This window comes from Malurus melanocephalus, unplaced genomic scaffold, assembly GCF_030028575.1.
Source record: "Malurus melanocephalus ecotype Western Australia unplaced genomic scaffold, MMel_1.1 scaffold_51, whole genome shotgun sequence".
Lineage (NCBI taxonomy): Eukaryota > Metazoa > Chordata > Aves > Passeriformes > Maluridae > Malurus > Malurus melanocephalus.
Window position 1 is genome coordinate 1,676,141 of NW_026623283.1, and position 18,930 is coordinate 1,695,070.

The window sequence follows — 18,930 nt, forward strand, 5'->3', positions numbered from 1 at the left end:
TATTAAAAGGAAAAATAAAGGACATTCAAGTAACACACATGTTTTGAAGTGCAGGTAGTGCCCAACATCACTGCATTGCCTCATGAAAATCCACAGGAACTCAAAGCAACACCCATGCAGAGGAAAAGGACTCTCACATATGCACCTCAGATATCACTTCTGCCTTCCTATCAAGCTGGTACAGCACAGCTCTGCACTGCGACATCCACTTTCTGCACCAGCTAAGCACCACTGATTTATATGGGCTGGCATTCATACGGAGGCAGGGGAGGGCAAAAGGAAAAGAAACACAAAACCCCATCTAATCTCATATCTCATCCCACTGAAGAACTTTCAGGGACTTGTCAGCTGATGAGGTGTGCTGCTGGCATTGAGTATTGCCAGTGCTCAGACCTTCTTGCTCTGTGTTTCATCCGCCCCAGTAACGCAGCTGAAAATCTTCTTAAATCCTCCCTGTTATATTCAATCTGGAAAATAACCACTGTGACACAATGCTTTGGAGCTTTTCATTTCTACACTCATTAAAATAATTAAGGAACTGAGACTGACATTCGTTTTTTTTTTGTGGGGTTTTCCACGTCCTCGTTAAGAGGTTCCATGGCCGACATGACTCAGAAATTTAGAGCTCATTATACAGAACCACTGAAATTAGTATTCTGTTCATGGGCTTAATAGGTATTTAAGCAATGTAAGAGACAGGTTTTGTTTTGTTCTTTTTTAATTTATAGAATAAACTGTATTCAAATGCTCAGAAAGTCTCACTTGTCTGCAAAGCAGAGAGAGATGAATGAGCCAAGCACAAACAGTCCTAGGGCCCTTTGTTACCAATAAGTGCATTTCCTCCTCCGACTCCAAGCCCGTCGTAATTAAAGATAGCAGCTCACCTAATGCTCAGGGAATGCCGTAAACATTTGTTTTCATTAAGGCTCATTTTGAGAAAACACGCAGATTCTGTTGAACAAAACTCAGCAGAAAAACACTTTAGTAGAAAAGGTTGGGATGGTCCAAAGAAACAGCAGAGTAAGGAACAAACAAGGAAGAAAACAAAGCAGAAAAGTCAACAACTAATTCATGCATCCTGGACTGACTAATGATCATTAAAGAAGTACAGAGAAGAGCACAAACAGAAAATTGATTTCTGTTTTAAGGACTAAAGGGTTCAGTGCTTTTCCTACAAAAAATTGCAAACCATCAGAAGAGGTTACCTCAGAAGAGCAAAACATTCTTCACACTAYGTTAAAAAAATGAACCAAAGTGAGAAAAGGAAAAAGGAACTCTGCTACCCTTATTAGTTACTGGGGGTGGGAGGGGTGTGGGGTGTCCAGGAAGGCAAGAAATTACTTTCTTCTTCCTATACTTTATTTGGAATCATGAATACCACTGCCCTACATCTTCAGCACCTGCCTTCTTGATCTACTTTCTTCAAGCACCTTGCTAGAATGCCGCCCATAATTTCACCCTCCCCCAAAGAAAAGTATCTAACTCAACAGGATATTCTTCTATTTGCAACAGGGAAAAAATATTCCTGAATGTGTGTGTGTCCTCCAGCCTCCACTTATTACATACAATCATTTTAAAGGAGTTTTTGTAAATTTGCTTTTTAAGCTGGGAATGTCAAGCTCTAAAAGACATGTCCCCTGAGCAGTGAGAAGTCTTGGGGAAAAAGAACACCCAGAGGAAAGGATAGGTCAGAATAAGTGCATCCTATCAGGGTCTGGAAATCTGCCCAGATGCTGAAATACTGTTGCCTGTCTTCATGTCAAACACTACTTCAGACCAAAGGGCCTTTAAAAATCATTATATGAAGATATGGTATGTGAAGATTATATTCACACTTCCTTTTAGAAGACACAGTAACAAGAAGTTGTAACAAATTCCCTTCCAACTTGCCTTTTTCATGTTAAAAATTAGAAATAATGATGTGGTAGAGCTGCATTTCTAGTATCAGAGTTCTGTCTCAGGAAAAGGATCTTCATCTCCCAGAGGTGAGAAGAAACAAGAAACAGCAACAGGCCCAGACCTGCCTTTCTCACCCATCCCAGCCCAGAAACTTCCTTCCTCTGCATCACGAAGACCAAGTATTTTGGCAGTGACCTATRAGTGTTTTGTTGAAACTGGGAAATTAGCATACAGCTGCATCCCCAGGCTGGCAGAGGGYTTTGAATGGCACGTAAAAACATAAAAGAGAAGCAAATCAATCTGAAGCCTTGAACTGGAGACAGCAGGTAACRCCATGGAATCACACACACACGCACGCACATCCCCACACCAAACAGCTAAAGCAGTTAAATTTCCAGAAACTGGGCAGCTTCCAAGTAAGGGGGTGGAAACCAGTGCTCAAGAAGATGCAACTAAACTGAAAATAATGATCATATTTTGCAGTTAAGTTCCATATTGTAAAGTTTCTCGGACTTGAAATAAGAGGAACACAGTGTGGCCCAGGATACAATGGCGCACTTCTTTAAACTGAGCTGTTTTCATTGAATTGCCCCATAACACTGGGAAAAAAYGTAAAGGAGAGATTATTCCATTTTTACTATGAATGGCACATATTCTTTGTRGTCCCACTGAATTAGTAACCCTGCACAGCTCCAGCTTCAGGGCAAACAAAGCAATGCAGGACCTCCACTGCAGACTTTGTGCAGAAGGCTTCAAACGAACAATCCTGTGGGTGAAGAGGATGCCTTTCTTCGCCACTAAAATCATCAGAAGTATAAAACAAGTATAAAACCCAGGTTGGCAGCCATCCAGTCAATAAACAATTCCTCAGACTTCACACTGACCACCTTGAGCAGAGGCAGCAAGCTGACACAAGCCATGTAAGAGTCTGGGGAAATACACGGCACAGGGTACACAGCATCCCATTCTGATGGCTCATTCTGTGGTCTAGAACTCCAGCAGGCATACACAGAGTAAGATAATTGAAAAGGAAAATAAACAACATTCTTTGAAGGGCTACTCCAARTGCAGTCAAAACCAGAGGCACTTAATTTACAGCATGCTTCAGCCTGCTAACATCTTAGGAAAATGTCCAATCCACTGAAATCAATAATAAATAAGCACTTTCAGTGGATCCAGAAATTAACTCTTGTTACTTAAAAATGGATTTGAATGCAGTTGTGCTGATAACGCACTCTCAATATCCTCCTTCGGGGAGATAATTTATTTTTTGTTTATTTATGAATATCTATGTTAATTTAATATTAGAAAAAGGAAGAACAATAAAGCCAAAAATAGACACATATACAAAACAGATATAAATAATGTAATTTACTTATACTTTGCCCTTGAAAACAATAMACAATTATTACTCCAATCTTTAACTGATTAAAACTCTGCCAATTAAACTTGGAAGACRGAAGAGACATACAGCTATTCTGTGCTGTTCAAGGCCAGCATTGCAACAGAGCAAGAACACAAGGGTACCTGGTAGCTAGGCTGCATAGAGATAATTGCACTGCCCAAAAGAATAAATGTTTGAATTTATGTTTTAGTAGGGTGTTTAGTAGTTTGTTTATATGCTTCAAAGAAAAACCAAACTTTTTCATGCGGGTATTTTTTTCTGAATTCCTTCAATTGATTCTTCTGATAAGGATAGTGTGACCTTTACTCAAATGCTATCTTCTGTCTTTTTCCATTTTTCATCTGATTCACCTTTAAAGTTTATTTTGCAGTCCATCTGGAAACTGGAAATAATTAAATACTCTTAATCTGGGATGGCATACAGCACATGTATCAAAAGCTCATTTAACAGCAGGATTTCTATGTAACAGAAATKAAATAAAATGAGTAAAAATCAAACCTTGATTGCAAGGTAAGTTTGTCTAGGTATTAATTAATACTTTAAATCTAATTTTCAGGTAATGAGAGGATTTCATAGGTCTAGGAACATAGAAGCGAGGGTCTCAGAAATTGTGTCACAGCTAGTTTGTCTTCTTTCTGCTAGGAATTAACCAGGTGGGATGAACTAGTTTTCAAGGAAAATCAATAGTGGTCAATTTTTCTAGTGTAAGACAAACATAAAAAGTCCATGTACAGCAAGATATTGCAATTAGAAGGCCAGCTTGATTTCAGGCYTCTGACCTAAGAATCGGGGAGGCTGAAAGATTTCTCAGTCTCTGTTAGWTAACGTCATGATTTTCAATGTGCAGGTGTAAAGAAGATGTCACTAAAGRTAGAAGTAATCAAGAAAGTCCCAGCTGCTTACTTTAACAGCAAACTAGACGTATGCAAAAGAAAAACATAAGACTCCTTTCTAAAAAAAGAGTTGATTAAAATTTTAGAGTAATTTATTTCAAAATGCACATTTTGCTTGACAACTTGCAGAACAAATTGCCAGCGGGCCAGGAATAATCTAAAGCGTAACAGAAGAGCACAGGAGACAAAAAGGAAAGTGTTTCAGAGTCTCTCCCTTGCCTCACGAGGAACAGGACTGACCAAAGGAGATGGCACTGTTTGCTTGCTTAGAATAAAACTGGGAGCAATGTTATCCTGGAGGGGTGAGCTGATAGGGCACCCAGCCACCTCCCAGGGGGACTGATGTTGCTCCTGTTCATCTTTTCTCCCTAAGCCACCCTGCTGTATTCCCTGTGGTACCCAGGGGATCTGTGCAATACCAGTTCCACTGACCCAGCAGAAAATCACTGACCTTAGYTTTGGCCAGGTGGCAAACTTTAAATCTAATTTTCAGRTAATGAGAGGATTTCATAGGCCTAGGGACATAGAAGTGAGRGTCTTAGAAATTGTGCCACACCTAGTTTGGTGAAAAACGTGGTGTCAAAACCAGCACAAAAGGGGTAAGGGGAAGGCCACGCCTCCTTATCACTTTTGATCACTTGGCTGCAGAGTGGGCGTTTAGGCTGCAATTTCGACCCAACACTCTCAATGGGAAGGAAAGAGATTTGCATTATCTGACCAACAGCCCAGGGTAGGGTTTTTAGGTTGTAAAACAGAGGGTTTTCTCAGTAGGCTTCTGATTGTGCAAAGCCACAGGTGACAGTGCACAGTGCTCAAGAGGCCAAAGGAAAACAGTATAATTAATCATCACCAAGGGCAAGATGTCTCTAAAGAAAGGGGGAAAAACCTCTGAAGATGCAGCTACCACAAGAAACATGAATGAAAAGAGATTTCCAGATGGGATGTCTGCTCAGACAGGCAGTTGTGATAGAACTTATTGGTTGGAGAGTGCGTTTCATTCAGCAAAGATATGATAGCAAACCGCTGACACCAAGTAAAACAACGCACCCCCAAGAGAAGGGGTTTAGAAATACARCAGCACACATGCAAAGGAAAATATCTCTTGCAAAATAGCTCACTACCCAAACATCTGTGTTTCTCTGTAAAAGCTGGAATTTATAAAGCTGTATATAAARAGCTATCAAAATTATGATGAGGTGCAAAGAAAAGTCTCTCAGACTTAAAAGGCTAACGATGTGTTGTCTCAAGTTTTYATTTCTTCACCCGAGAAATTTTAACTTGCATCAGAATATGTTTATATTAAATTCCAAAAGCTGCCATTTAAAATAAATAAATTCTAAAAGCTGTCCTTGACACTCAGCATACATACACACACATGTTACCAGTTAATTCATTTTACAGAATTRTGACTTCAATGAACAGCTCTTCTACTGTGAAGAAAGATCAAATCAGATAATAGCTCCAGGAGCGACCCTTTTAACTAGGGAACTCCTCACTCTCTACTCATATCCCAAATTTTTTGTCCATTTAAACGAATACCTACAGGATTTCATGAAAGTGAAAACATTACAGGCAAATTACATGTTGTAACAGAAGAGATATTAGAAATGAGTCTGTACGAAGTCCACTTACTTTATTGAAAAGATAAATAACAGCTGCAGGAGCTCCAGGAAACGAAGAGGGCAAGGGAGGAGAAGAGGAAGAGTGGACAGCCATCTCCATAGTAACTACAACTATGAAACTCAGGGGAGAAATTGTCTGAAAGCTGAAAGAAGGATGCTACCAAAGAACACAAACTGTAATATAACTGGGGAAAAAAAAAAAAAAAAAAGAAACTTCCAAATAATTTTCCACATGGCCACGGGTCTCTTAAGCTTTAGTTTATTTAATCAGAGCTAAGAACAAATAACAAGAGAAAAAAAAMAAAGGAAAAAAAAGCATAAAATCAAAACATAATGATGACATGGCTGATACTATACAAATTATTTAACAATAAACATACGGCTAAAAAACTAAATACACAAATGTTCAGGTTAAGAAGAAAAAGCCAATTAGCTTCCCTCAGGAAATTCTGTGCTACTGAATGCAACTATGGAAAAAGAGAAAGAAAAAAGCATTATACCAGCATAAACTAGGTGATATATGCAAAATTTCTGTGATTTTTTATCAACACAAGAGACCTGAGAMGATTCTAGAAGAGATACCTACAATATGGAGATCTGTACTTTTCAGATTCAGTTCAGACTTAGAAAACTCTCACAAGCCCAAACTGTGATGCTATTGACACAGACTGACCTATTCCAAGCGGTATTCACACCACTCCAAGGCTCTGTCATGCATCTGGGAGGCTCAAGACCCACACCCTTACCTGGAATCTTGATCTAACCCACAACAACACTAAATACCCACAATGCTATCAGTTTTGGAGAATGGACAGTAGCCCACTGTCCTTGGCAAGGAACATGTTGAGAATATATTCCTATCATTCACACATTGTCCAGATCAGTCACAGGAATAAATASAGAACAGGATTTTCTATAATTCAGTGTATGCCAAACCAGCATACAGTATGAATACAATCTTCAAATATTTATAATGATTTGAAAAAAGCAAACAAACAAACAAAACAAACAAACAAAAAAAAAAACCACAAACCAACAAACCCCAAGCCAAAACAACACAAAACAACTTACCATGAATATTGTTAAAGCTCAATATATTAGGGCACACTTCCACTTTAAAATACTGGAATGGCGTTCTCTTTTTTGAATATCATTATCTTTGCACAGCACATAGGACAACAYACCAGATGTAGTGAAGAGTTATGTTAGCCCAAACATCAGGCTAGGGTCTTATACAGGCACAAATTTGCTTGAAAATAGTGTCTTTCTTAACTATTTCCTACATCAGTTTAGAGCTACCTCTCCCTGGTATTAAAGCAATCGACATCTGGCCTGTCATAGACAGGGGTGAGACATGAATTATGTGAATCACAGCTAGGGGTGGGTTATCAGGCAGCTGAAGGAGTGTTTGCCATACACAGAACGACAGAAACAACTGCACCTATCCYGTCTGGTTTGGAAGCTTCTTTGATCCCTCAAAGAAGGGATCAAATGAGTCCAAATTCAAGGTCATGAAGACCTTTCCCTGCAACTCTGACTTCTAAAAAGAGGGTGGCAGGTGAGAACAGTGAATTGGACACGGCATAACACTTCTCAGCTTACTATAAATCATACCTACGTAATTATTAAATCACTGCTCAAACAAGTTGTTTACATAGCTGCCTACCCACAAAGTTCAAGCATTCCCAGATTATTGTACCTTGCTATATCTTTGCATAGAAGATAGAAGAATTTGTGTCACAACTTCTGTTTGTTCCCTATGACAATACTAAAAGAATGTTCATAATCCGATTTCTTCCTTTTCAAACGACATACAATGATCTTCTTGACTTGCAGGTAATGACCTGTCTTTTTACCATTCCTCTGCAAATCCACTCCAATAGATTAATATTGCTTTGTTTATAAGGCTTGTTATTTAAATATAAATGTGCAGCACTAAAAATGTTTCCTACCATATCAGCATTTTCAGGGGAGAGGGGAGGAAGGAGGTGTTAAAAAATTTATTATACCTAAATCTTCTTGCCATTTTGGTTTTATTGTGGATTAATGTAGTTCTTCATAAGCAAACAGCTAGTGCAGATTTGCACTGCCTACTGAAATTAGAAAAAAATAACAGAAGCACCTGGTTCGTAAGTGGGCTTACATTGTGTTGTAGCAGSCAACAGCTGAACACAAATACATTATACAGTGCACCAATTAGTGAAAAGACTATTCACTAAAAAGGTCCTGGAAAAACACTTGGATATTACGAGCAGTCTCTTGCTTTCACACCCGAGTCATAATACACTGCTCTCCATCACCTACAATACCAAGCAGAAATCCCTCAAAAACTTACAAATGTGGGAACAGGACTGACCTTGTTTTACATGTTGCATGAAAGGTGTTAAGTCTAGTGCTAAAGACACTGTTCATTATCAACTATAAAAACAATTTGACAAAAAGGAAAAAAAAAAAAAGCGGGAAACCCCTGCCCCCGACCCCCAGTGTCCTCAACCTTTTGACAGCTCTACTGCAGGAAAGTCTTTTGCCAATCAAGTTGAAAAGGATATATCACTAAAACAAACCACTTTAATTAGCAGCTTGCCTAATATGCAAAAGCTTGCTTACCCTTGACTGGCTTTTTTTTGTGCTGAGGGCGCAAAACAGCTCTGCCAGCCTAGCAGCTGTGCAGCCACCAGCCAAGGGAGATCAGCATGCTTCTCTCCCCCTCCTTGGCCACATACTCCCACCTCTTCATTTAACAAACCTTAACCCTCATGTTGCTCCACAATGAGCCAGTTCAGGGAGTTAAACTGGCATCTAAAAATGAAATTTTAAAAAGACAAACAGGAAAAAGGAGCAGGCAGCAGGGAGCCAGCATGAGGCAAGGAGCAGGAGCACATCCCATGGGCTGGCCTTGCTGTAGTGCACAATCACACTTCTGACTGTCATATGCTTGAGACCGTTAGCAGAAAGCTGCTGTATTAATTAAAGGCCTCAGAAGGTTCCTAATAAGCAATTTCTGGCCAATCTAGCTGTGGCAGCTTAAAACGCTACTGCTCCCCAGTGGGTTGCTCCTTTCTCCTGCAGCCAACAACCTTCCCTGCAGCAGAACTGGACAAAGTGTCTTCTCCCAGGAGCTGTGCACATCCTCGCCCCAGCAGGCAATGTCCATCCACTCTGCTGCTACTGCAAGAGAGGAAACTTCTCCAGCCCTGATTTTTTCCTAAACTAAGCCAATGTCTTTTTTTTCTCTTAACAGAGAGAGTATTCTAACAATAATTTTTTTTAATCACAAATTTATGGCTTAATAGTTATCTAAATCAGTCAGCCTCCTCCCACTTCTCACAGCCCTCTATTAACACAATTTTACAATGAAGGATAAATGCATTTGGAAATTCCCTGTGTGAATTTCTGGGAAGAAGGCCACGTAAATGAGTGGCCACCTGATCAGTAACAGGAAGCAAGCAGAAGCGTATTATCATCGAATATCAACATACTGTTACATCAAGTCTGCTCTGCACGTCTTTTCCTGGGTAAGGTGAGCAACTTGTTGCTGGAAAGCATACAGCTGTCTCTGCACATTGTTATTAATTGCCAGTGGTTGTAGTCTTAGAGTTGCCCATAAAAATGTACGAGCATCCAACACAGAGACCARAGACCTTTGGCCAGTTACCTATTGATTTTCTCAACTGAGAATCATAGCTGGGAACTGGAGATTCACAACAGAAACATGCAGCTACATGGAAGCTACACTTCTCCTCCAGCAACAACCTTTTGTCCATAGGTTTTGAAAAATGTACGATCTTGACACGGTAAGGACCACCTGATCTGAGAGTTTATCAAGCCCATATACCAACAGTTTTGTTCATCTCCCCAAAGCATTGAACAAACCAGCAACTTCTCTGATTTACATGGCAARCAGACAGCAACCCATTGCCCAACAGATTCAGTGTGACATTTAAATGCTTAGCTTTTGCCACATGAGAATAATGCTGGCACTTTTCAGCTCTCCTGGCTGATAGTATTTACTACATAGGATTATCCCACTGCTTCACCTCAGACCTCATCATTAGTAATACACATAGCTCAGAGCAAAGCGAGTGTTTTCCATCCTTTTCAATGTACAGTCAAACAAATCTAAGTGTTTTGAAGTACTGAGCTTGCCACCACTGCCACTGCCACTCCTCCCCAAACTCTATTTTCTCTGTAAGAAGGACTTACAGTTTTTGGACTTATTTGGAGGCTGTGAAGGGGCAAAGCTATACATGMACTCCTTTTCCTCCCTATCACCACCAGCTCAAATCTGCAGCACCACAAAAAGCAAGCTGCAAGCTTTTAGAACTGATCCAGAATACTGTTGCAATATAAAATGATRCCTGTAAAACGAAACTGAGATGGGAATTTTTGCATCAGATGCAAACCTGGTTGTGTAAGAAGCTTCCTCCAATCCCCAGAGAGAAAAGGTGTTACCATTACTGATTACACACTGACTAGTTGGAACCATTTGAAGACTAACAGTGACAAGCCACTGCATTCAAAAATCTTGCTCCATCAAACAAAGTATCTAGGTGAGTTTCCAAATAAAATCTGCAGTATTCTAATAAATCTGCACACTTTCACTATAATAGCAGTTTCTTCCCTTCCACCACAATGCTCTTTATGCATCTTTAATCAAGCTATGTTACTAGAAAAGGGGCTGAAACCAGAAAATAAAGAGATGTGATAAACCTTAAGCTGTGCTCGGGTGGAAGTTCTACTGTTATTATGTTTGGCATATATATGTGAAATAAAAATATCTGTCACTGATTTCTTCATTGGTCAGCAGCCAGGCTGGTAGGGATTTACCACCCCCAGAGATACCTACAAGCACTTACTTATCTAGGGTTAAGTCCAGTAACTCACTGGGAGCATCCACTACCTAGTTTTGACCCAAGGAAGATTTATGCCAGGGATGGTTGTGAGACCACAAGACAATGCAAACTGCTAGCAAATTCACCCTCCATTCAGTTTGCTATAAGAATTTACAATTGCTGTTCATCTAGGCTCTCGTGCAAATTGTCTCTGAAACTTGAAGAGTTTGGATCAACTACAAATGCAAACTAAAAACACACACATGTTGCACACATGCATGAATCTCTGTTCCCTTCATATAGTGTCACCTGCTCTAGGCAGGGGGAGGAAATGCTGCCAGATTAGATTAGTCCCTGAACTGACAAACAGGRGGCCAGAAGACTGCCAGACACAGAGGCTGGAAGAGGTGGTAAGAAGAAACTGGGAAAAGACCGCCTCCACAGTACCAGCCTGCCATTACACTGAGGAACTGAAAGGTCAAACCAGTCTTAAACCACTAAAGAAACTGGAGCCCTTTGTAAGTTTCCTTTATTTACTATGCTTCTTTGCTTAGCATGTTTTTTGTTTCCATCACGAGTGTGAAATACAGGTGATCTATTCCTCTAGAAGATGACAGTTACAAGTTTCCAAAATACCACTCCTGCCATGCAGTAAAAAGAAAGTCCCMAAAAAACCCAAGTTATAAAGAAATAAATAGTAACTTACACATAATGATTGGTTCAGAGTACATTGCTAAAGCTACAGGCTTTAAAGGTGTATTTTATTACAAGAACGTTATTAGTTAACCCAATGTCCTTTGTTTACCCAATATTCCTGAYACAATTCTTTCTAGAATTGCAAGATGACCTGGATTAAGGAAACATTGCATATTCAGCTAAACTAAACAAAAAGCCTAAGAGGAAACAAGAAGATGACATAAAAACACTCAACATGCTTCGGAACAGCTTAAGAGAAGGAACCCAGAAAAGGTGCAAAGAGGAAGCTCAAGGAGGAAAAAAAATAGGTTAAAGTCTGTGTTGGGTGTAAACGGAAACAAAACAAGAACAGCCTCCTTCGCAGCAACTGAAGTAACAATTGCAATATTATTTCGACAGTTCATGATGCTTGAAGAAGTAGTGAAATGATACCTTGCCTGAAGTACTAAAATGATACCTTGCCTTTCATGAAAGCCAGAAAAGGTTTTCATCTTGGGTCTGTGTTTGGGCTGTTTTTGGTTTTCTGGGTTTGGTTTTGTTGTTTTCTGGTGTTTGTTTTTGTTTTGGTTTTTTTTTGTTTTGTTGTTGTTGTTGTTTTTAATCTGGAAAGTACCAAAAGTACTTAGCTCCATGTTATTTTGCCTGAACCACCTAGCTGCCTCTCAAGCATCTGAATTCCCTCAGCCCAGACCTACCAAATACTCTTTCAAAAATTTTTCACCCGGAATATTCTAGTGTAGTTTCAGGAGACTGGTGATGTAGAAATCCCATTCATTTCTGAAGCTGGACTGTGCAGGGCACCAAAAGCGGGTACAGCATAAGGGACAAGCCCACCTGCCCCTTGCCAGCCCCAAGAGAGGAAGGGGATGTCCCTTTGGGTGCACTGGCAGCTGCTCCTACAACCATACCCTGGACAAGAGATAAAAATCTCATGCAGGTTAACAATGAAGAAACCTGGCAAAAAGCCTCAATTTATCTTATCATTATTATTATTTTTGATCCTAACCAGCTTCTTGAATCTCATGGTGTGACCCTGAGAGCCAATATGCCAGCACAGCTCAGGAACGAGGGGACAAACGAAGTGCTGATGGAAGCAGAAATTCATTAACATAACGTGCAAAAAACAGTGGCCATGAAATAATGACCATGGTCTCCTAGGATAACACCAACAGTAGATGTCACCTAAATAGCTCAGCAGAAATAATTTTCAATCCTCTGTTGTATCTCATAAAGCCCAAAACCAACACTCAAATATCTTTGCCCTGACCAGTGGTAGGACGCAATAAGCCATACACAATTTCTACCATTGTGGAAGACAATGCAAATATGACTCTGCTATGCCTGATGAGCTAAGTGGGCATATAAGCTAGAGTTTGAGTCTGTTGCTTGAGTGCATAGAAAAGATTGTGGGGACCAGGGATGGGAAACACTGTAACACGAACAGGAGGGTGTCCTGAAAAGCACCAGTCTCCTCACCCCATCACACTTCTCAGTGAACTGTTATTATTATAACTACATGGTTCCTTCTGGCTTGGTACTAAGATGAGAGAAGTGTGGAGGAGAAAGGTTGAGAAAGCATTTCTGWTTCTCTCTTCTAAGTGGCATTTTTGCACAGTCTGTTTTCGTTCTTATTTTGCAGAGAGGACGACTCCCAGCCCCCTGCATTCTCAGCATATTTTCTATACTAGATTGGCTTGACGTCTATGATTTTAACCCACATTTTGTACATTCAATGACTTCTAGGAAAGAGAAGTCTGCTTTCTGCAGCAGTATCTTAAAGTAGTCCTTTGCAACCGATACCCGCCAGACTGCCTCACTGTGCAGTTCCCTCTTCTCAGAAGCATCTATTTTGTGCTTTTGTATCTATTAACTTCACATGGTTTCATTCACCGAAAATTAAAAGTAACAACAGTTACACTAACTAATTTAGTGATGCTTTCCTTGAAATTAAACAACATGCATATTGACATGTCCTGACAGGCCAAAGGCAAGGGAGGAGGAGGGAGAGCAAGAGGGGAGGGAGTCTTAAGGCATTTAAATTAGCATTCACCTACCWGCAAAATAACAGCTAGTCTTCCATGCTTTCCAAAACAATAACAAGAACCATCTATACCCTATAAAGGGTGAAGCAAATTTGCTGTATCTTTGGTATCCGCACTGGAAAGTCTGTTTATGGTAGGGCATTATGTGCAACCATCCCCAACTGGTAACATAAACACAACACTCTAGGACAAAAGAGACAAAGCAGAAAGGCTCTACTTTAATCATAAGATATTACTGACCTTTTCCTCAAGGGCCCTTCTTCAAAATCTGAAGAACTAACATCATTGCTTGTTGAGGACACTTGCGATGCATCGTCCTTCTCATTCTCCAGCTGTTCTGATCCTGGTCCTAATCCTTTAGATTGGCCATTAGTGAGAAGTCCTGCAAAATTGACAAAGCAGTACACAATATTGAAAACCTGCATTACCCGTGATTTTATAGAAATTCACATGTGACACTTAAAATAAAGAGCTAATGCCCAAAGCAACTGTCTTGCAAAAAGACAGACTGATAACACTGATTTTGCACAGAGGTACTTCAATAAAAATTTGCCAGCCGAACTGCTCCTGATTTGGTTAACTCTAAGACCCCAATCTCCAATAACTACACTATGGGTGTTTGCAACAGTGTTTATATGCTTGTCACATTCAAAAAGAGACATGGTTTACTCAAACTCATCCTTGTCCTAGAGAATCCCTATTGACTGACACAGATGAGAGCCTTTTGCACTTATCTGTGGATTGATATAAAATTAAGCTGCCATTTGGCCCAATTTTATATCATCTTGCTCTTCATTCTGGTGCTTCCAACTACTGCAATTTATGAGATATTAAAAAAATCCTAAGTGCCAAAGAAGTGAACATCAAATGTCTATTTCCTGACACTCATTCTGCTGGCCAAGTGTCACTCATCTACAGAAACTCCAGATGTCAGAAGAAGTACAGAGAACAGCAAAGGTACACAGACCATAGCTTCCTTCCCTTTTGTGCCTTTTCTCTCCTGGAGCAATAATACAGCAAGCAGAGTCACACAGATGGAAGACAGCACTGGACCTTTGTAAGCATAAAGTTTAACAAATATTGTATATTCTATGCCATCAAGTACCTACAACATAATATGACTCTTACAAACAACAGCAGACRGGCAATGAAACTGCTCAAACTTAAGGAAGAATAAAAATAGCAACATATTCTTCTGCAGGCTCTGGGATGAGAGGGAGGAAACAATTTTATTAGCTCACTATTTACTTGATGTTTTAAGAGCTTATTTCCAGAGGAGCTGCAATTTTATCCAGGAGAATGCCTTCTCATTTCTCCACCCAAATAGTTTTACAAATGGCATAACAAAGCTTTGTTCCGTGGCTGTATTTCCTCAGGGAAATGCTGGTAGAACTTCCCTCCCTTCCTTAGGCATTTCAGTCTCCCTTTCTATAATTGCACCTTAGAAAAGAAAATGTGGCATCTCTTCCAAGATGAGCCAGSCAGGAAGGCTGATCAGACTAATAAATTCAAACCACTAAGAACTGCACTTCAGGAATTTCCACCAGCACTGCATCAGTGTCATACCATTTCAGACCTCTATTTCCAGCACTATCAATGCACTTACTCAYTGCATAACCAAGCATTTAACCAAGCTCAGCTCTGAAAAGACACCAAAGCATAATCAGAGCCAGAGCAAAGACACCTCCTCCAGTGAGCTGCTCTCTCTACGCATGGGAACACCTTGGCCAYAGCTGCAGCCAAATGCTCCTTCCCCAAAACGCCATTTATTTACTGCTCACTTGGGCATTACAACTGCCAGGKCTCTAAACCTTACCAATTCCAATCTAATTGCTCTGATTGCCCATTTGTAAACAGCCTAATCGAAAGCCTGTGTCATATCTCTCTCTCCTTTTCCCAAAGTTTGCTCATATTCATTCTGAACTACACCAAATTTCTCTTGACTTGGGAGCCAAAAGCTGCTATATGGTGGTCACATGCTGCAATTTTTGCATGTTCTGTTCTTAAAATGTCATCTACAAAGCTGAAACGTGGAATTTTTTTTTCCCCCAGGGGAAGAGTCAGTAAACTGGTAGCTGAATTTTTTCTCCKAATACAGAGCCCACAGAGCAAAAGTTGAAACTACACACCAATTTTTGCATTAAATTGTCTCTTCTAGCCAGCTTAAAACTATCAGGGAGMAGTAAAATGACCCAATTTACATTTTCTCTCCCCGTTTTGTTGACTTCCTTTTGAAATTTCCTTTCCATGAAAGGGCTCTCAAACKGCGACCCAACAAGTAAATTTCAGAGTCAGCACACGATACTATGAAAGAGTTYGTAATGTAACAACACAATGATATGACGCAGGCTGACAGTGTCCCTTCAAAGCATTCCCAAGGAAATAAAGGCAAACTTTGAAAAAAGACCAGATTATATTTCTATGCTGAACTCACCCCCCTCTAAAAGCCCTAGTGCCTAAGTTTATTCTTATAAAAGTTTCAGCTTTTGCTTTGCATTTTTCCATGAAACCACTGCTGATAAAATTTACAATTTTTGAACTCCAGAGAAGTCTAAATCAAGCATATCATTTGAGGCCTGACACTCAGTAACTTAACTCTTATGGCGGAATTTGGTTAGGTTTTCCAAAAACAATATTTGTTCTGGAGACTTGCCACATATAAAACCCAGGGACCTGAAGTACACGAGTCAAGAAAATCATCTTTTGGGCTGTCAGCTTGCACGCACTTGGAAGGCAATTTTTATTCATCCTTTCACCCTGCCAAACCATCAGCTCACCTGGGAGACAAAAATGATTTGTGCCCCTCAAGGAAAAAAGTATCGGTTTGCCTACCATTATTCATCATAACCAGCACCATTCCAAGATSCAGTAATATTGGCAATAACTGAAGTTAGCTATCGCCTGCTGGAACCAACTAAAACAAGTGCCCTAAAAGAGAGGCATAAAACTACAAATGAGAGCTACTGATAAATAGTGGGAATGGGTGTCACGTTCTACAGGTTTTCAGAGCCAGCATAATTGCAAAATCCACTTAGAAGCGATGACAGGCACAGACAGCTATAGTCCAAAGCCTCCTTTCAAGCACTGGAGAGAAAGCACATGCTGAAGCAGGCCATTATAAAGTTTATTGCCACTCGATCATTTTTTATACCAAATGCATTCAGCTTGCCCCCAGATACCTTTTCCTTCAAATGCCATTTCTGCTATCTCTTAATTGCAGTAAGTCACATTCCTTAAGCATCAGTTGGGAGCTATGAAAGGTCTAGAGGCTCCAGGACAGGATGGGATCCCACAGTTTTACCAAGTGATAATCAGGCACTCCCATCACKATTAATGAGTTGGCACCAGCACAGTGGACACGACACACAGGTCTGCTGGTGCACTTAAGGAACATCAGCCCATGTGGGTTTGCCTCTCTGAGGCCAACCATGCTACAGGAAGCAACAGGCATTTGTGTTTCTTAAAAACTGAGTACTGCAGTTGTGTATATATATATAAAGAAAGAAAAAAAATAAACTGAGTGAGAAAACCCTCTTTTTCCATAGTCTCTTTAATCCTGGCTACTTCAGAGCACCCAGCCAACAGTCAAGGAATCAGCAAGCTCTCAAGAGCCATATCAAATCAAAGGGACAAACAGTTCCTCTACTGTTTTTCCATGGCTGTGWCCTTCAGCCTCTGAACCATGATGCCAGCGAGCCCTGACTCCTGTCGAAGCCCCCATGACATCCTCAGCTGCTGGAGTGCTGGCAGAGGGTGCCTGCCCCTTGCCCACGAGGCTCATCTCAGCCCTAGCTCTCACTGCCTTCTCCCCTGGCAGCTGGACTCATGACCAACCACCACACTTGAATAACTAGGCAGAATAAATCATGGTTGATAAAAAGAAGACTTTTTTCCTGTAACAGAAAGTGTTTGTTTTAAAAGTCAAATTATGTTTTTTTTTTTAAAAAAAACCTCATTAAAATTAAATTTGAAAGTACAGCAACTTGCATTATAAGTCAGTGTAGGATTTCATATATTAAAATTACTTACATGAAATAATAATTTATATATACAGAGAAGCAGTGCATATTTGCTGCCAAAGTTTAAAAGGAACTGAAACACTGAACACTTCAAAGTCACTGAATAAACACTGCCTTAATTAAGTCAGTAATAATGAATTATTTAATTAAGTCACAATACAGGAATTCGCRTATCAAATGACATCTATGATCCCTTAAATACACTGTTCTGGCTCTAACTGATCGAGACTAGACACTTTCAGAGAAAGGTCAATTACTAATTCCTAATAATAARGAGGGTAGCTTAAAACCAAACTATGGAAATCTTAACATCCTCTCTAAAATATGTATTAATCACATAAATGTCAAATTTGCAGTKTTGCTGAATTTGTGTTTAAACTTYCACAAATACCAATATTGCTGCAATACCAAACTGCAGTTTTCAATACATGCAGCTTCAAAACAAAACAAAACAAAACAAAATAAACAAACAACTCACACCACTTATCAGTATTGAGAAAAAGCAGCAAATGTCACTTTTTCATCCACTCTGTTACAAGTCAGAGAAAACACAAAAACCCTTTCTGCATACTAGACATTATTAAAGAGTCCTCTATCACCTCCTGTTTATTTGCCTTCCACACTGAATGTTTTCGAATCTGGCTGTGGCTACAAGTTTGTTTGTTTTTTCACACGCAGGAAGGGCTCTGCTATGAAAGCTGAGCCATACYCTCATGGGTGATCCACACAGAATACGGATATTGTGGCTTTACAACCTGCACATAGCGTGCTCCCTCTTGCTCCCACTGCACCTCACTACCCCCTCTTGCTCCCACTGCACCTCACTACCCCCCTTTGCTTCTCAGCTGCAGTTGTTAGCTGAGCAGGGGGCTTGCTCCAGCAACTGGAACATCCCTCTCACCAAAACAAACTGTTTAAAGAACAGTTAAATCTGCTTAAATTAGCTTATTACACAGGGCTTGTGCTGATTCAGGTGGATTGCTTCTCGTAAGAKCCTGGCAAGCAAGACTTAACCACCCCAGCACAGGCAGAGCTTAATTTAYGTTGGTACACATTTGCTGACCTTACTGGTTTTGGTGATACACACCCACTTTTAGCAGTCATCTACAACTGAAGAGTCATCATCTAACTCATCTCTGTCAGAGAGAATACTGACAGGTACACGCAGCACRGGTCTTGGGAGCATCTGCAGATGTGATGCTAAAATCCCAATACCTGCATGATGTCRACTATAAATACACAGAAGGAAAACTGAGGAGGAAGAGAGGAGCAGAAAGCAGCAATAGATGAGAAGACAGAAAAATATGTAAGGGAGGGCTTGGAGTTAGCTGGTTTTAAAAATAGATGAGATTGCAATTATTCGTTTGTTCTTCATTATTAAAGTTCCTGAATAATCAGGAAGCCTAAGGGGAGCATCTGAACAAATTTCAGCATCATGTGGTTAGTTAACTAAGTGGTTGGGTGAAGAGATTTTCACAATGTTTCCAAAACACTATTTCCACATCACTTACTCTAATGCCAA

At 40.1% G+C, this 18,930-nt stretch overlaps 1 protein-coding gene across 1 annotated transcript in view; it reads right to left on the reverse strand.

Moving 5' to 3' along the window:
• Positions 1-18,930, reverse strand: part of JARID2 (jumonji and AT-rich interaction domain containing 2) — a 209,846-nt gene that overhangs the window by 75,687 nt on the left and 115,229 nt on the right. The window contains exon 3 of the mRNA XM_057365340.1: positions 13,630-13,771. Coding sequence (XP_057221323.1) covers positions 13,630-13,771 — 142 coding nt within the window. The remainder of the gene's footprint in view (positions 1-13,629; positions 13,772-18,930) is intronic.